At 37.0% G+C, this 19829-nt stretch overlaps 1 protein-coding gene across 1 annotated transcript in view; it reads left to right on the forward strand.

The window, feature by feature from the left end:
- Positions 1-12341: 12341 nt before the first annotated feature.
- Positions 12342-19829, forward strand: part of LOC127846924 (tensin-1-like) — a 363784-nt gene continuing 356296 nt past the window's right edge. The window contains exon 1 of the mRNA XM_052378347.1: positions 12342-12424. Within this exon, the coding sequence (XP_052234307.1) occupies positions 12350-12424 (75 nt within the window). The 5' untranslated portion in view covers positions 12342-12349. The remainder of the gene's footprint in view (positions 12425-19829) is intronic.

Raw genomic sequence — 19829 nt, forward strand, 5'->3', positions numbered from 1 at the left:
AATGTTATTCGAAAGTTTCATGTTGATTGCTAAAATGATGTGAATTCTGAATAGCGTTTGTCAATAGACTATGCTTCATTTATAAAATTATGACACATCATTATGATACATGTTCTGAGCAAATTTCTTGATGATTTGGCATGATTGTAGCTTTTGGAGTTTTCAAAACATATCAATATAGCAATCTAGAGAAAACTGCACCGCCTCCTGGATCCATGTTTTCCAACGGTCCACAACCAATTTTCCTGCTCGGTTGATATAATTTCAGAACAAAGTTTCCAAGCGAATGTCATGATGATTGGAAAAAAAGATGTCACTTCTAGAAAAAGCTTTCAATAAACATATAAAATGTATCTTGAAATCCGCCCCTTGGCAAATATTTCATAAAGACAGAAGTGTTGAGTTAGTTTAATAATGGTTGGGTAATAAATGTGTCATTTGGAGTGATCACAGTGTATTTTTTTACCACGACGGAGTACAAATGACGGACAAAAAGCGATCACAAAAGCTCACCATAAGCACAACTTACGGTGAGCTGTAAGATGATAGTTAAGATTGGCGGTAATGCATGATCAGAGCCAGGTGTTTAAAATTTCGACTATCACCTGTGTATGGACAATAATTACATTTTTCTACAACTTTAATATTTGAATAAATCTCTGTAAATAAAACTCACTAAAAAGGATGTTGCTTTTCAATAATCAGCAAATACAGCAAGGTCCCAGTTCCAGTATCGGAAATAGATGCCAGGCGTTTCACAACGTTGCATTGCATGCAAAAACTGTGTGAGTGATAGCGTAGGCTGAAAGATTTTTGAAATATGGTCTGTAGGTTACGTTGTTGGCGATTGTTTTGGCCAATTAGGGAAAATATCGGTACAGTCTCAATTGGGAAAAAAATGCGCTAAAAACCCTGACATTCGGAAAATTCTTGCTGTGAAGTCTTGGTGTAAACTAAAGGTTGCATTTTATTTCTTTAAAACAAATAAATAGTATGTTCAACCTTTAATTGCGATTTTTTTGAAAAGCAATATAAAGAAAGTGACTTTTTCCGTTCTTTCTAAAGAAGAAACAAAAACGATGATTGAACTGTTGTAAGATAACTCAACCAATCAAATACAGGGTGCAAAATCAACGGGGTTTTCAGGGGTTTACACACGAGCTGGACAGAATGTAATCACGCCGTTGGGAAACTTTATTTATCAAATATCTCAAGTTATTGAAATATATTTGCAAACAATTTGAGTGCATAAAACAGTTTTTCGTGCAGTTTGTGTCGATATCTTAAGATTTAAGAATCAATCATTGAATACGTCTGAAATCGGTGACAGATTTTTACGCTACATTTGTCACATTACAATAAGCAACATACAAATCCCTCTTTTATTCACTAGTTAATATTCTTAAAAAAAAGAACTTGTTTCAATTTAAAAAAGCACCACGTACCAATGTGTTTACATCAATAAACGTTTAATTGGAAACCCCATAAAGTCACGTGATCCTGCACCCTGAATAACATTTCTTGAAATGATGTTGTTAAGGCCAAAAGTACAGGCTCCGCGAATTTATTATAAAAGAATGGGATGCAACTTTGTATTGTCTGGTTGTATTTTAGTTGCAATTTTAACTTCTGCAAACCCTCTGCAAAACTATTGTAACTCACACATTTACTGGCGAACATTCCACTAAAAAAATCGGTACCCAATTGAGACGGATGAATCCTATTATTTTGAGTCAAAGAGCTATTTTATCATTACCCCAGATAATGACTTTTCTTGAAATGCACGAAGTTGAAATGCTTTTTGAAATATATTATACTTTCTTTATATATTGAGAACAAGTAGTGACCTATTTAAACATGGAAACGTCTTTGTTTCGTACTTCCGTGTATCTCCACCTACATACTTATGCAACTCATCAGTGCCACGGGTAATCATGTCCCTGACGCGCATGGTTACAAATTTGTCCATGCGAAAATAGATCTGTTACATTTTATTCTTAATCCCATACTTTGGTTCTTTACATTGAACCCACATTATGTGTTTGCTTTAACACATGCATTAAGTCGCCGTTCGTTTTAACATGTGTAAACATTTTGTCGAGAATGCAATCTGAGTGTTTGCAAAGAACTTGATGTGGTCGGCCTAGTATTTAATAACTGTTTGATAAATCTCAATAAAGTAATTAATCCAATAAATATTTTTTGCGAATCTTTTTCTGTTGTGTTTTTTTAATTAAATAACGTTAACGCTAAGTCAGCCTTTTTGTGGCCCAATACAGCAAAATATAATGGTATATATACTATTGTATCAAATAGACTGGCCTTTGTTGTTGACAAAACAAAGGGAACCAACCCGTTCGAGCAATTCTCATTGAGATTCTTAGGTGTATGTTCTGTTCTTATAAGATTTTGTACGCTCTAGATTTAAGTCTAAAATTTTAATAATGACAACATGGCAATAAAAATGTCTGTTTTACATTATTGAGAGGTTCTTTCAGAGATACTGAGTATCAAGGAAATGTAAAATGCCAACCTACGCTGTTCGTGCAGATTTAGAGCACTATAAGTTAATTTAAAATATTGATTTATCACATGCCATAATCTGTTTCCCATGTACATGTAATATAACCATTACGAATATTTTTTTCTTTTATACCTAATGATAAAATATGACATTTCTGCAGTGAAAGAACAGCAGTAATAAAAAACAAATTGTTATTTTAACCGGTGAAAATAACAAATTTTCGGAACTACTTTTTCTATTTTTAGATTATCATATCAATATTTATCGTGATCATAGCAAAAATGATATTTTCACTCATGGCTGCGCCACTCGTGAAAATATATTTTCTATGATCACTAGTGAAATAACAAACGATCTCACACTGGCATGAACAAATATCCTCTATATCTTACACATGTGTAATATACTTTTTAAGCGTTTTGATTGGCTTAGTTTTCGTTCGATTGACCAATGGCATTTTGTTATTTTGCTGAAATGACGTTGCAACGTCAAATGACGTCACGAAATGTAAACCACATTCGGGTTTTATCATTATGTTTGCGTAAATATTTATTTTATTTGCTCATTTTAAAGCATGTGATAAAAAAAGATCTGACACTTGGTGTCATTTCATACCATGTTTCGTTAAACTCGTCCAGGAACTTCGTTAGTAAGCTCGCCAAACGCTTACCAACAAAATTCCTGAACTTGTTTCATAAAATATGGTGTGATATGACAACTCACGAGTGCCAGATCCTATATGTCTAGATTGATAAAACGTTATATCCATCAATGTGTATACCTTTCTCCTCGTACTCTACTTTGCAGGAATTTGCCTTTTTAGCACGATGCTTATCAAAGAATCACTTCGATATGGGCCGTGCTCTGTGAAAAAGGGTTAAATGCATGTTCGTGCCAGATAAGCTTGTGCAGTTCACAGGCTAACCAGAGGCGACACTTTCCGCCTTAACTGGATTTTTGCTAAGAAGAGACTTGCTTTCAACGAAAAATATCATAAAAGCGGAAAGAGTCGTCCCGGATAAGCCTGTGCGGACTGCACAGGCTAATCTGAGACGACTTTTAACGCACACGAAAACAGGACGCGATGCTTGTTTTTGTTTTTTTCAAAAACATTCACACGTGCATGAAGATTTATTATTATGTATATCCGTATACAATAATCTTAAATATCCTACAACATTTACAGTTTCTATGTGAACAAGAATTTATCAAGTAAATACTTAATCGTGAATGTTGCAGCATCGACAGAAATGGCTCTTAAATAACCATTGTTCATATGCATTAACGGTCTATTGGTCTATCGAGTTACTCAAGTATCATTCATAGTATGCGCGATATCAATTTTATCCAGAAGCGTTCACGTATTAATTAAGGAGATACATAGTGAGCTGAACTGCACTGCCGTGTTAACCCTTCCGTGAAAGGTGAAGTTATAGAACGGACAACATATATGAGCCTGAATCTATGATTTTTGCGATACGTTTCAACTCTACAAGTATATGCCTCAAGAGATACAAGCGGACGGACTAACGGATGATCAGAATGACATTCCAGCTGCGATATTAATCCTTCCGCTCAATTTGTTCTTTGATGTGGTAACACAGAATCGTTAAATTGCATAAATTCGGTAGTCTCTAAGTATGCTTCACGTATGCTTATGAGTCGACACGTACACCTATGCGGCGACACGTACACTTATATGGCGACACGAAAACGTATGTGGTTACACGTACACTTATGTGGTGACACGTACAATTGAGTGCCAACAGGTACACTCATGTGGCGACACGTACGCTTATGTGGCGATACGTACACTTATGCGTTTATACGTTCCATTTAGTAGCGACATGTACACTCAAGTGGCGACACGTACACTCATGTGGCACACTTACACTTATGTGGCGTCAATAACACTTATGTGGCGACACGTTCACGAATGCGGCGACACGTACGCTCATGTGGCATCATGTACACTTAAGTGACAACACGTACATTTATGTGGTGACATGTACCCTTATGTGGTTACACGTACGCTTAAGCGGCAATACGTACACTTATGTGGCATTACGTACACTTATCCGGCAACACGTACATTTATGAGACGACACGTAAACTTATGAGGCGACACATACACATATGAGGCGACACGCACGCTTATGCGGCAACACATACACTAATGAGGTAACACGTAAATTTAAGCAGCGATACGTACGCTTAAAAGGCGACACGTACACTTATGAGGCAACACGTACGCTCATGTGGCATTACGTATCCTTATGTGGCGACACGTACGCTTCTGTGTCAATACATTAATGCGGCGACACGTGCAATTATAAGGCGACTAGTACGCTTCTGAGGCGACGCTCATTCTTATGCGGCAACACGTTAACTTCTGTCGTGACACGTACATTTATGCGGCGACACGTGCAATCGAAAGGCGACTAGTACGCTTATGTGGCGACTTCTATGCTTATAATGCGACACGCACGCACAAGAGGCGACACGTACACTTATGTTCCAACACCTTCACTTGTTAGGCAACACGGACGCTTAAGAGGCGTCGCGTACACTTATAAGGACACAAGCACACCTATGAGGCGACACGTACACTAATGAGGCGACGCGTACGCTTAAGATGCGACACGTACGCTTAAGAGGCGACGCGTACACTTAAGAGGCGACACGTACGCTTATGCTGCGACAAGTAGACGTATGAGGCGACACGTACTCTTATTAGGCGACACATTCACAAGTCCTGTTGATGCATGACCACATAACGGATGGCACATGTATACGTAGCATAACTAGAAAATAATGCTATTTAATGCTATATAAATTATGAAAACATCATTGTATATGAGCCCCGCTTTGGGAAAGCGGGGCTTAATGCAAGTGCGTAAAGTGTCGTCCCAGATTAGCCTATTCAATCCGCACAAGCTAAACAGGGACTACACTTTCCGCCTTAAATACATTGACAGCGGTAAGTGACGTCACGGATTAGCCTGTGTGAATTACCTAAGCCTAAGAGGTTTGCTAGGTTTTCTGTATTGCAAATTTTAAGAGGAGTCTCGCATCTTTTATTTATAATAATATATATTTCCGTCATCGAACGGTATTGTAGAATGCCAGAGATTGACACTTCACTGACAATATAAGGCAAACATTGGCGCCAATAGTAAAATTTATTATCGCATGTGTATCGATGATCTGATTATCTAAATGTAAGACTTACATGATGAGATCTGCACCAACTGTTACATTCTTCAGAATAATAATTAAAACTATGGTAATAAATTAAAGTAGCAATTTGATACATGTAGGAGGAAAACACGTTATTGCAATCAGTTACATGTATTAAGAACACAGAAACTAGTAATAACAATAAGTGTATTCAGAAGACAGCATCTTGTTATAACAATAAGTACATTTAGAAAACAGCAACTTGTAAAAACACTACATGTATTTAGAACAAAGCAACTAGTAATAACAATTCATGTGTTTAGAAAACATCAACTCGTAATAACAAGACCTTTTTTTAACAGAGCAGCGATTACTAACAATAAATGTATTAAGTGGTCGAGAATTAGTTATAACATAACATGTATTTAGAACACATTTCAGCTATGTAATAATATTTCATGTACATGTATTTAGTTAAGTCAACTTGCGTGAGTTTTCTCAAACATTTTATTAGCTGTTGATAAAGGTTAATAAAAATAATAAAAATCCGGTTTGACCGCAACGCCAAAAAAATGCGAAAGAAATCTTAAACATATACCAAGTATTGGATAATAATGGTTTCGTGACGACAATGGACGGTGAGGAAATATACATCAAAACACATAGTTTAATTAATATCTGATATGTTTAAAAGAAAAAGCACTAACATGTATCCCGAGGACGCGGAGATAACCATTAATTTTGGGATCACTGGTTCGATCCCCACTGTGGGAGCGTTCTTTAGATCTTCCCCATACAAACCGAGCACTGGTTCTAGGCCCAGGAAACGGACTAGGTGTCGTTTCAAATAAGCCTAAGTTTGTTTATGCAATCGAGCTAAAATAAAAAGGTTGAAACAAATGCAAACATGCTTTCTGGTCAACCCATCACATTTCCTGGCTTTCATAACCAGACAAGAAGCTTTGTATGATTTACTTGATCGTCAATATTTGTATGAAAAATGCATCATTCGTTATATTTTGATTATGTATTTCGGTTAAACGGAAAAAAAACATACGAAGCGAGACAAAGCAAAACAAAAAATGATGATATGTCTGCTAAAGATTGTTTGCATTTGATTAAATTCTCAGTCTGCAGTTTATAAATGATTCGTCTCTGTCAAAATCACTGGTTGATTAATATACAGTCCACTCTCGTTATCTCGAAGTCGGCGGGAATAAGAAAATATATCGAGATAACGAGAGTTCGAGATATCCGATTTGGCGTTTTTAAAGAAAAAATAAGACAAATATTTACCTTGTTTTTAACATAAATATACCTGCTAAGTGGTCTAACTAAAGCCGTCACCGTGTGGCAGAATACTCTCTACCTGATATACATGTATACGCGTTTTTACGAGGCATGATTAAATTTAAATGCTTAAAATGACGTTTTAATTATTACATAATTGCATGAACACATGCGGTTATAATTTTTCTAAACTGTCGAGTAAACATCCGGTAATGTTGCTATTTATAGTTATGATGCAATTGACGTCCAATCAAGACGAGGGTTTTCCATCTGAACATGCGTAAATCACGTTCCAGAATACTGAACATTTTGTAGTTTGAAATGCAAAGTTCAATCGGTTATAAAATAAAAAATTAGTCTTTCGGCCTTTCGGCAGGCGGTGCATTTATTGCAGTTAATTGATGTTAAAGTGACAGTTAAAGTGACAGGCCTTACTCAAGTTTTAATTGCTAACGACATTACACACGTGTGATCATTGATGCAATCAACGGATCGATTTCCTACCGCACAGTATCGGGAGCAGCCGGGCGAAGCGGGGCGGTGAAGTATCAAAGAAAATTTTTATCACCTTTTGCCGACACTGGGACAGTTATTCGCACTTCGAGATAAACCACAGTAAATACATGTAAAATCTGGACTCGGGACAAAATTTTATATCGACATATCGAATTATTCGACATAACGAAAATCGAGATATGCGATGTTTATTTATATAGATAAAGAAGGAAAAAAGTTGGGACATTGAGCTTACTTCGACATATCGAGAATATCGATATATCCGATGTCGACATAACGAGAGTGGGCTGTAGTTATTTCAAAGACAAAAATTGAACAGATTGCGTGTGCAAACTGTTGTATTATAATCATGTTTAGGATATTGCGGTCATTATTTAATCATCACCACCACCACCAAAAACAAAAACAGCGTCATCGTCATCATTATTACCTCCGCTAAATTAATTGAGCATTATAATGATCATGATCGTCATGATATGCTATCATCCTCGCCATCACCACCATCATCAGTATGACAATAATCACATGAACCATCACAACCACCACCATCATCAGCAGCAGCAACAGCAGCATCGTCATCATCACTATCATAGTTGCCATCATGATAAATATCATCAACATTAAATCATCGTCACCTTCACCACCAGCGTCATCATCATGATCACCATAAGCCACCATTACCATCATCAATATCATTATCATCACCATCACAACTATCAGCGTGTGCCTTGTCATCATCATCATCATCGTCGTCGTCGCCATATGGATGTATAATGCCTCGGTCACACTGTCACGAATCAGAGCTACGTATGAGCTACGATTCAATCGGCTACGAATGACTACGAAATTGTCAAATTTCGTAGGCCGCTACGATTTCAGTACGGAGCAGAACGATGTGAGAACGGACTTCGACGAATCTACCATCAAAATGTTGGAAAACGAACAAGGAAAGGAACGGACTGCTACTGATCGACGCGATTTAGTACGCAGCGCCACGAATTGGTACGATTAAACTACGAATCCGCTGCGGTCTGGTACGATTAAGTACGATGCTACGCGATTCAGTACGATCTAACAACGGATCCGTTACGGTCTAGTACGGGTAAGTAAGAACTAGAACGGTCCGCTACGAAGCAGTGGAAATTGCAAGGGACTTATACGTACAGGTAGGAACGAACTACGATTGAACATTGCGCCCACAGCCTCTTGTATTGTCATACACAAAATGCCTCCCAAAAGGAGAACATGCAAGCGGCAGCAACAGCGCGTAACAGAAATAAGGTACTTTATATCATTGTATCCTGCCACTGAACAGATCCAATAGTGTTGAAGTAGTGTTTCAAGTACAGCCTCGATCTCTTGTTTTGCACGGATAGTGGCAAGATTTCCACCTCTTGGAACCTGCAAATTATCCATGTGAAACCCATCTCTCCATGCCCCTGTAATGACTTCGTTGGGCATCGTCTTCTTGGTCCAATTGAATGTTCGGATCTCCAGGATATCTTACCCTCATTATATTGTGAAGGCAAACGCATGCGAGAACTATCGATTCAACCGTGTCTGGTCTTTGTGGCAGAATAGACATTAAGCATCGGAATCGCTGAGCGAGAATACCAAAAGCATTCTCCACAACTCTCATGGCTCTAGACAGGCGATAGTAAAAAAAAACGCTCGTCCTTCTCAAGGTCTCGTCGTGAGAATGGCTTCATGAGTCATGTCCTCATGGCAAATGCATCATCTGCGATGATATAGTATCATATTATTGGTCTGTCGTCACCTGGCGGAGGTGTTGCTTCTGGCATGCCAATCAACCCCCTTTCGATTGCCAACTTGAGGTCACTTTGATTCCAGATTTGTGCGTCGGAACATCCTCCTTGCGAACCAATATTTACCCATATGAATTGGTAATCGGCGTCCATCAGGGCCATCAGCACAACAGAATGGTAACCTTTATAGTTATAGTATAATGAGCCACCGTTCTTAGGACATCGTATGGCTACATGCCTTCCATCTAGAGCTCCAATGGCGTGTGGAAATTGCCATTTAGCCGCGAACTGATCGGCTATGGCATTCCACTCCTCAGGCTCAGTAGGAGTCTGGATAACATCCCCAGCATATGCTGAAACAATGGCCTTACAAAAGTCCCGTACAATACTACATATCGCATTGTGTGTAACACGAAACCCATACATCAATGTACGGTAACTGTCCCCTGTGGCCAAGAACCTTAAGGTAATTGCCAACTTCAAATCTGGATTGATGGACTGTCTGAACCAGGTGTGGTTCTTCGTGATCCTGGGACCAAAGACATGTGAAAGCTCATGGAACATATCAGGCCCGATTCTGGTGAAGTTTCTAAAAGCAGCCGGATATTCAGCCATCAGTTCGGCCATCAAAGTCTCGTATTGGCCGAGAGCGGGTCGTCTTAAACGCCAGTCTCTTATCCACCACCTCCTTTTTCTTCTCTGACCTGAAAAGTATGTAATTATGGATGTACAAATATAGATTATGCTTAGTAAAGTATTATTTATTTTGTATTTTGTTATGTCGGCTATTAATTTAACAATTATTAAATCACGTTAAAGTAAGAGCAAGATTCAAAAGGCAGACACTTACCTGCAAATAAAAAATGTATTACTTGTAAGTTAAAATTTTAATATTTTCAAAATACGTAGCCTTTAGCACAAAGCTATACTAGTTTTACGATATTGAATCATTATTACCTCTGTGCATCTCGTCAAGCAGCTCGACTACGGCCTCTGCATTTTGTGCCATAGCAATATCAAAATGCAACAAATTTATCGCAAACGCAATTTGCTGGCGGTTCATGATTGTGAACTCAACAAATGCAAGTACGGTTGCATTTTAATTTCAATGATGTATTTCAGTAGCAATTTATTGTAGTGGACCGAACATGTCCGTACTGTTTCGTGCTGAAATGTAGTACATCGTACAAGATCGTGCAAATTACTGCCTATCTGTAGTACAACGTACTAGAACCGTGGCTTTCCGTAGTATATCCGTGGAGTAATCGTAGCTAATACGTAGCGTAGCCGTACCGCTTCGTAGTTCTTTGTATCAATCCGTAGAAGTCCTTGAAAATCATTGGGCCTACGAAAAGGTACGGACGACTACGATGTCGTTACGAACTAGTAAGGATCAGTACGATTTAGTACGGACTGCTGCGAATACGCTACGGTCGATAAATTCGTAGCAATTTTTTGAATATGTTCAAAATTTGTCAGGAGTCGCTACGGACATCCAAAAACTACTACGACTGATCACGGATCAAGTACGGAGAGCCACGGTCCAGTAAGGATAGCTACGAACTGTGCCGAAAAGTATTCGTAGCTCGTTCGTAGCTCTGATTCGTGACAGTGTGACCGAGGCATAACGCTCGTATTTTGCAATCTCTCTAATACACTTCAGTTTGTGAATTTTTTATGTCATTAAAAATATATTTGCAGACATACGGGTACAAAACTTCGCATATATTGCTTATTATTTCAGTTCCCTACATATAACTTTAAATTCATCAGCTCTTAAAATCATGTTCATAGAATCGAAATAATGTTATATTTTTGTTTAATAGCCAATAAACAACTCCTTTGTTTGTTCAGATACATGACCATGACACCAAATAAGTTCATAAACAACAGAACTCACTATAATTGCTTACTGGCATAAAAACAACGTTGAATCTTAACCATGTTCTTTAAATGTAATTTCAGTAGACAATGCGAGCGAATGTTACAACAAAGGAGAGAGACCCCGGCACACAACATGCTGGGGGCTCGCAGAGCGACACCGCGCTACACAGAGTTCCCTTGACGGGAGCTCCCAAGTACGCACGCATCTCACGAGTGCCGGCCCAAGACCTGTACGCGAGCCCGGTTACACGCGACAGTGAGCAAGATCAAAGAAAAACGGCAGGTCCGCTTAATGCATCAGGTATTCGTCAAAAGAGTTCACAGCCGGGTAGATTCTCGGGCACGCAGGTCCATCAAAGACAGCACGTGACGTTCAGAGACAGCCCTCTCGAACAGGGTGGGAAGGGTTACAGTGTGAAAAGCGCGGAATTCCGGAGGAAAAGTGATACTAGCGTTATGCAAGACAAAGAGAGCCAAAATAAAGAAATCCGTAGAAACAGTGATGCTGCTGTGTTGACAATGCAGCAAGGTAATACGTCGGTTTTAGCTCATCGTCAACGTAGCGTTGTGCACGTTTCCGGAAACAGCACAAGTGTAAGCACGTGCGCACGCGCGTCAACCAGTGTGGTGACAAAACAACCAGTCAGCGGTTCCATGATGCAAAACCCGTTATGTAACCCGGATTGGCCGACCCTCCCGGAGAGTGACTACGAAAATTGTGCTGATACGACTCTAGTGCTGACAGACGACGGATTCGTGGACGTCTTTGCGACGTCAAAACAGGCTTACGGCTACGCTAACTTGGCTGAAGGTGTGAAAAGTCTGGTCAAACTGCTGCACGTGCCTTTCCAATGCTGCAAACGAAAGGTAGGACTTTGTTGTAATTGAAACTACATGTAATTTATTAGAGCCCTCCGTGGCTACAGAAGTTTGAATAACTCAGTTGTTGTAAATTGTTCGAACATGGTTCAAATAGAATCGCCGACGTCTGGAAAATGTTTGTGCTATCGAGATTGCTTATGTTTCCTGTTTCGCTTTTTTGTCTTTCATCTTAAGGAAGAACAACGATTATCATGGAAGAATAATACCATTTCCAAACATGAAAACCGTGGGATATTGGTGGTTTGTAACCACTGAAAAGAGTAGTTTCCCTTTCGTTTAAAAATTCCATTCGTCTGTACATACTTTAATGACGTTACAAATCTGCCCCGGTGATGTTTTTCAAGAAGCTGAGATACGACTTGCCTACGCGTTTATTTTTCTGGTACACAGGTTATTTATTTAAGTGAAACCCGGACACGTTACATTGTGCCACAAAGGTGTTACAATGCTATATTTAATTACGATGCACGTGTTCATGAATGAAAAATAAACCACTAAGCTGTAAGCACGTGGTCCGATTAATAGCCGGATTAGCTAATCAAGTTTGCCCCTTTGCAATTAGAAAAGCTTTTAAGCTGCGTCTGTTATTGGTAATAATTCTTACATCTAAAGTTATTGAAAAGTTACTTAAATGAGTATTATCCTTAAGAAACCCGAAACCGTGTAAAACCATTGGAGCAGTGTTCGGTATTTTACCATTCACTTACATAGGGCAAGTAAATTGGAAAAATTAAAATTTTCCAAGTCCAATTTGAAACAACTGTGTGTTAACATTGATAACAAAGGTATTGGCCTACATGTAGAAAATATCCTGACAAATTTTCTTAAAAAATTAATGAAATGTGGCTCCCTGAAGTAGAAGATCGGGCTAATTGGGCCATATTCAGGCATATAGGGGAGAAAAACTGCTATAATTTGCAAGCCACTTCAATAATTAAAGGATTTATACAAACTTACATATGTCTGCCATAACCTCTCTGCAGGGTTTCTCCAGAAAACTATTTCTTGTGGAGAAACATGGATACCATCTGGAGGAGACCAGAAAAACCTTGTTTGACCAGTGACTTTATAATTCTTTTTGGTGACAAAAACCCTAATTTCCAAACTTTTTTGTTGCAATTTCTTTGCTTTGTAGAGGCATATAGTAAGTGTATGTGGGCACATATGCATACAAATGTACTTTTAAATGAATTATGTATTATCAATAGTGCCTTTTAAACATTGTACAAGTTATTTCTGATTGGCTGGATGTTTATTAATTCTCTTGCTGTAATTTGGAGAAAAATTGTTCCCTACAGATCTGTACGTTGTTTGTTTACAGGGCCCTCAATCTATCATATCTGCCATCGAATTTTGGCGGCAGTCCCCCACAAGAAAAGTATATTTTTTTCCCCCCCAAAAAATGATTTTTTATCCCCTCAGAAAAATGAAAAAATATATATAAAAATCGCTGATTTATAGTTGAAAATTGACTCCAATATATCAAACTAGTATTTAACACTTTTTTCACCCACTTTAATTTTGTGTTTAATCCAATATTCATAATCCAGTTTTGACCAGATTGTCTGCTTTCATTGTACATCACTTTAACACCTGTGTACTGCGATAAACAATAACACCATTTTCCAAACCACGCCGTTATGCGGATACTTTGATAACAGATGGCACTTTGATACCAGATAACAACAAAAGCCACGCGCGAGAGTTGAGTTCTTCAGCTTTTTTGCATTTATGTTCTGTTCATTTGGTTTTCAGACACATAAAATTGTTTGGTCGATTAATAGTATAGTAACTCGTATTGCGGAGCAGGAAAGTCTTGAAAAAAAGAGTGGATTATAAAAAAAGAGATAAAATTTAATCGATAATCGTTATGAATTCGATGATTAGTACGTATTTCAACAAAATACAAGTACTTGGAAATAAATCAAGAACGTGCCAACTAATCGAAATAAAAGATCAATATGTCCATTAATGTTAAAACATGTTAAATTTTAGTTGAATAACGTATTTGAGGAAATTCAAATGTTTTAAGAGTCAGATGCCAAATTTTCATGGACACTTCTTTTACCAATCATCTGAATGACAATGACACTTCGATTCCAGATAACTCGACACTTTTTACCAGATATAACACACTCTATTTAGTGAATCAGAAATGCAGAATTCGCTGTGGAATACTGCTATAGTAAGCAGGCAATAAATAAAAATGTATGTGCTGACGTAAATTAAAAACGAATTACTGAAACATGTTCTTATCCCTTTGGAATATGATAATAAAAGGGTAAGGGAAGTGCTTCCTATAAGTAGAGTTTTCCAATCTCTTTTGAATTTTGTGGCTACGCATTAGTATCGTCTTTATGATGCAATTCTAATGAGCACCAATTACAAAGGATTTTATGAGGTGTATTGGCCGCTTCAAAGGGGCCGCCCAACATATTTTGGCATGTATTGAAGCTTGTCATTAAATGCTTTAAATGCTTTATATTGATAAATTTAAACATTTGAACTAAAAATGTCCAGTAAAAAACAAGAATACAATTTAAAAAAAGGAAAAAAAAAAGTAAACTTCAACAGGGTCGAACCACTGACCCCTGGAGTCCTGGAGTAAAAAGTCTCCCGCCTAGACCACTAGACCATCCACGCTCATGCTTAAAGCGGTTGTATTTTTAGCTATATAAGCAATTCTCCTAGTTTCCCAAAAATATCGTTTCGCGTCGTACGACGCTTTATCTGTTGGACGGCCCCTTTAAGACCCCTTGGTCCCCTTATCTAGAGTCCTGCTATAAGTTCAATTGTCGTGTTGATCCACATGATCCGTTGTATTTTCAATTTTCTTTATCTCAATTTACCACTTAAAAACAAGTTTATTATTTAGACAATTATTTTCGGTCATCACTTGAAATATATAACTTCAGAAATAAGCATTTGAATCTCATTTAAAATTTGCGCTTATAATATTAATTATATAAATTAATAGTAATAAGATTTTTGAAAACGAACAACGCCATTGGTTATATTTTACATGTGTATGTAATACGTTATGCATAGATTCTCAATGTGTCGGGCTTGACATTGCAAATTGATTCGTACTTCAAAATGTTTGGTAAAAAAAGCCATAATATACATAAATGCATTTCAGGTAGAAGATGAAACTTGGTTATCAGAGTACCCAATTTGTTGAACCTCTCTGTTATCCGAAGTGCCCTATATTGGTAATCTAAGTATCCGCAACTTCATGAATACCACCTATTAAAACATGCTCTATCTTCGTTTATATTTCGTTGAATACGATCAAAATTTCAGTATTTGAAGCACAGTGATTACTCTACATGTTGAAATATCAAACAATTGATTGCAATATTTCTAAGTAGTTTTATTTTGTTGGAATGTTTACTGTTCATCAAGTTTATGCTGTTTTCCGACGGAATTTTCTATTTGTTGGGGAAAAATCTACCATTCTTCCGTGATGTTTTTCTTTAAAATAGAAAAGGATACACCATTTATAAACTCGACCATGCGACTTGTCTAAAAAACTAATCTTTATGATATAACTTTAAAAAAAACTGATGAACTTACCTCTCGCGCGTGGCTGTTGTTGTTATCTGGTATCGAAGTGCCATCTGTTATCAAAGTATACGCATACCCAGCGTGCAAACATAACAGGTCATTTCGGGTGTTACTATTCTCTCTTGAATTTGCTTTGAACTGCCGAAACACACCAGTGCACACATGAAGGTGTATACAATTATAACTGTAAATGTCACAAGTCAATACTGACCTATCTCAACAATCTTTGCGCGTTAGATACAGTGTAAACTACTTGCTTTTAATTTAGAGGTATTATTAAAGCCCATTTTTTCCATGAGAATGAATGAGGTCATTTTGTACATGGGTCTAATTTGTGCATGCTTTCTTGAACAATAAAACTTGACAATTGTTTTCAGATCACAAATTTAATTATATGCATCAGGGCCCTAAATCTATCAAATCTGCCGCCAAATTTCCGCATCAGTCCCCCACCTGAAAAGTATATTTTTTCCCCCCCAAAAAACTGGTTTTTTCCCCCTCAGAAAAATAAAAAAATATACAAAAAAATCGCTGATTTATAGTTAAAAATTGACTCCAATTTATCAAACTAGTATTTTACCCTTTTTTGACAATTGTTTTCGGATCACAAATTTAATTATACTTATTTGAAAATACTTACATGGAATAATGTTTTGTTTTATACCAATGAATAACATATGGATATAACACATACTTCAATAAGGTAGGTAAATAGCGTGTTTTGAGATTGCCAAACTTATGCTAATGCATTATATAAACATTCATGAATAACCTGACAATTTATATCACAAGCTGACAGACAGCATGCAAGGACACAGAACTAGCTTGTTTTAGGAACAAAAAGGACATAATGGTGGACTTTTAAATAAGATTACTGTTATATAGATTGAGTAAAAGTCCACCTTTCTGTCCTATATAGACAGTCGCATATATAGAAATATATGTTTATAACAGTTAAACATTGTTTGATTTTTTTCGTTTTAAAAATTCCCCCATTTACAAAAAACTCCCCCTCCTAAGGGCTGCGGACCCCTTCCCCCAAAGTAGTGTGAGGGCGCTGGTTTATTGACAAGATGAAGTAAACATTTATCATAACTATTACAGGCTCCTTTGAGTAGTAGGTGGTAATTAACATTATCATAACATCATTATTATTTACGAGACTGAACAACTTTCCATTCAGAAGTTATATCTTTGTTTTTCTTTTTTTTTATTACGTCTCGTTACACTGTTCCGATCGCTTCATTTTCTTTTAAGCAAAAAGGAAAAATTTGTTGTTGTTGTATTGATGTTGTTTCTGTTATATTTACCCATGTTACTTATGCAAAATATTACATGCACACTGTATTTTAGAGAACACGTTCTGAAGTGTATCATCCTTATTCAAATTATTTACCATATGAACTGTGCGCGCACGTCGTGACAGGTGATATATACATGTTCAGTGGGAATACCCTGTCCCGATTTGACTTTTATTTTAGGAAATCTTTTAAAAGTAACATATGTGCCGAAAACTACACTTACAAAATTTAATATTAAATGATTCTGTCCATGACATACTTGAGCACTTTTATATGCTCATGTTGCTCAAAAGAAGAATGACCAATAGTACAGAAACTTGTTAAATTGTTAATATAAATTATAAAAAGTTGAGTTAAATGTTTTAGTTGAAATAAAATATGTTCAGTGAACACATTTTTGAAGTTTAGTTGGCCAAGGGCATATTGCAATCAAGTACTCTCCCTTTCCAGTGTGACGTCTCATTGTTGTCTCAATACGAGGTAAACATGCAGGTAGTGAATGTTATTGCGGCTGTGTATGGAACTTTCGACTTTGCGTGGTTAAACATGCTGTTAATAAACAATTTTACATTAATTTTAAAGGAATTAAATAAATATTTGAAGGTAAATCGTTTTATCTTGCATTGTTTGCATTAAATCAGAAATTATGTTACTTGTTTCCTTAACCACTTGATATGCAGTAACCGAACTATATTGATTGGCATGATGGCATCTATGGAACAAGTTGTGGAACTAAGCTAATGTAATCCAAATCTCGTTCCCATCCATGTTTTTATAGGCTTTGTTCACGGATTTTGGCATTTTTTTAAAATATTAATATAATATGATTGCTTACAAATCATTTATGTTTTTAAAAGTCTAAACTAATTTTCATAGTAAGAAAAACAATTCAATAGAAAGAAAAAGCCCTGATGTTCCCCGAATTCAAAGCCGAGCCTCTGAGACCATAAGCCAATGCTCTACGACTGCGCCACACAAACTTTCATGAACTGCCGCGAAACATTACTGCTATAGTATAAGTTATCTATATTGTCTTCTCCACCATTTCTGAAAAATCACATCTAGTTTTCAAAGAAAGGAGGGGATTTTCCCCCTACTTTTTGATTTTTAGAATGAACACTGATAAAGCACTGTATGTATGTCTGTCTGTCTGCACAACAGTGAAAACTTTTCTCCCTCAGTCATAACTTTGCCATGTATATAAGCATCAGTAAGTAAGCATTGGAAATGAAGCCTTCAAGACTTGAATCTCAGTAAGAAAGGTATTTAATTAAATGTAACTTTTCTAAGGGACTACAAATGCATCAAAATACGTATCTAAGTGGTAAAGGGTTAATGACCACCACGAGGAGGTGGCATTTCGTGTATAGTAACCTTCTCCCTATCTCTAAGGTCACGGTAACACTTAGAGGTCAAAATTTAAATATGGTCATATAACAGCTTAAAAATTCCTCTTTTAGCAATAATTTTACCATAATAAATGGATTTTAGAATCAAAACAGCTAATTATCATAAGACGATGTGCCACATATTAAACTCCTCTACCTTGCCTCAAAGGTCAAGGACACACTATGAAGATACAATTTCGCCATGAAACAGCTTATTAAGACTCTAATGTTGTCATTCATCATGCTATTTTAAGATAACTTACCACTAAGGACAACAATAAGGACACAGCATTGCATGTGTAAAACTGTCTCCCTACCTCAGAGGTCAGTGTCATACTTAGAGGTCAAAGGTCAAATTAGCTTTAGAACAGCTTGTACAGGCTGTTAACTTTTCATTCAACATTCAATTTTAATACAACTTACCATTAACAATAAACATGGGGAGACTGAGTGTTGGATGTAACACCTGTGATATAAACTGAAAGGTCAAGGTCAGAAAGGTCAAGGTCACACTTCAAGGTCAAAAGTCAAAGTTGGTCATAAACAACTAATTTTTTACATGAGCAAAGTTTTGAGACCTAACTGGAATGTGAGGGCATCTTGTTACAGTTCTTGTTATGCCCCCAAAGGTGGGCTGCATAATAATATAGTGATCGCACTATGTCTGTCTGTCTGTCCTTCCGTCACACTTTGCGTTTAGGTTTCGAAAAATGCTCATAACTTCTATGTCGCTTCTGATTTAACCTTAATATTTGGTATGCATTTGAATATGGTCAAGGCCTTTCTGTACGCACACAAAATTTGACCCCTGTGACCTTGACCTTGACCTTGAACTTAGGTTCTGTGTTAAGGTTTCAAAATCTGCATTTAGGTTTCAAAAATGCTCATAACTTCTATTGAAGCGTTTGTAGGTGGGATATGTCATCCTATGGTGACAGCTCTTGTGTTTTGTATATTTCTGTGCGTGTATTGAACTTTTGCAGTGGCATATTTAGAAAATAAGAGATATATTAAAACTTAAAAGGAAGGTATATCTAATTGAGGGGATGTTATGTTTACAAGATGCGTGCTTCCATATACGAGGAAGTGTTACCCCTCATTAGTGTTTAACCAGGTTTTCTGAAGGAAAAAAACTGGTTATTAGATTGGTGAACGTTGGCGGGCGGGCGGGCGGAACAATTCTTCCGAACGCAACTCCTCATTCATTTCTCAACGGATTTCAATGAAACTTTCACAAAATGATTGTCACCAAGTGCTGTGGCGCAGATTTTATGATTCGGTTGAAATGAAGGTCGCCATGACTAAAAATATATTTAATTTGACATTTTCTTCCGGGAGCAAATCCTCCTTTATTTCTCAGCAGATTTGAATGAAACTTTCACAAAGTGTTTATCTGCAAATACCCTGGCGCATATTGAACGTGAATTTTTTCTGGTCAATGTCACTCTGGCTAAAAATACATTTTTGTACTTGTCTTCATATAGCCTTTATTTTTGGATCAATTCCTTCAATATTTAGTATGTTTTATACC

The sequence above is a fragment of the Dreissena polymorpha genome, chromosome 10 (genome assembly GCF_020536995.1).
Source record: "Dreissena polymorpha isolate Duluth1 chromosome 10, UMN_Dpol_1.0, whole genome shotgun sequence".
NCBI classification, from domain to species: Eukaryota; Metazoa; Mollusca; class Bivalvia; order Myida; family Dreissenidae; genus Dreissena; species Dreissena polymorpha.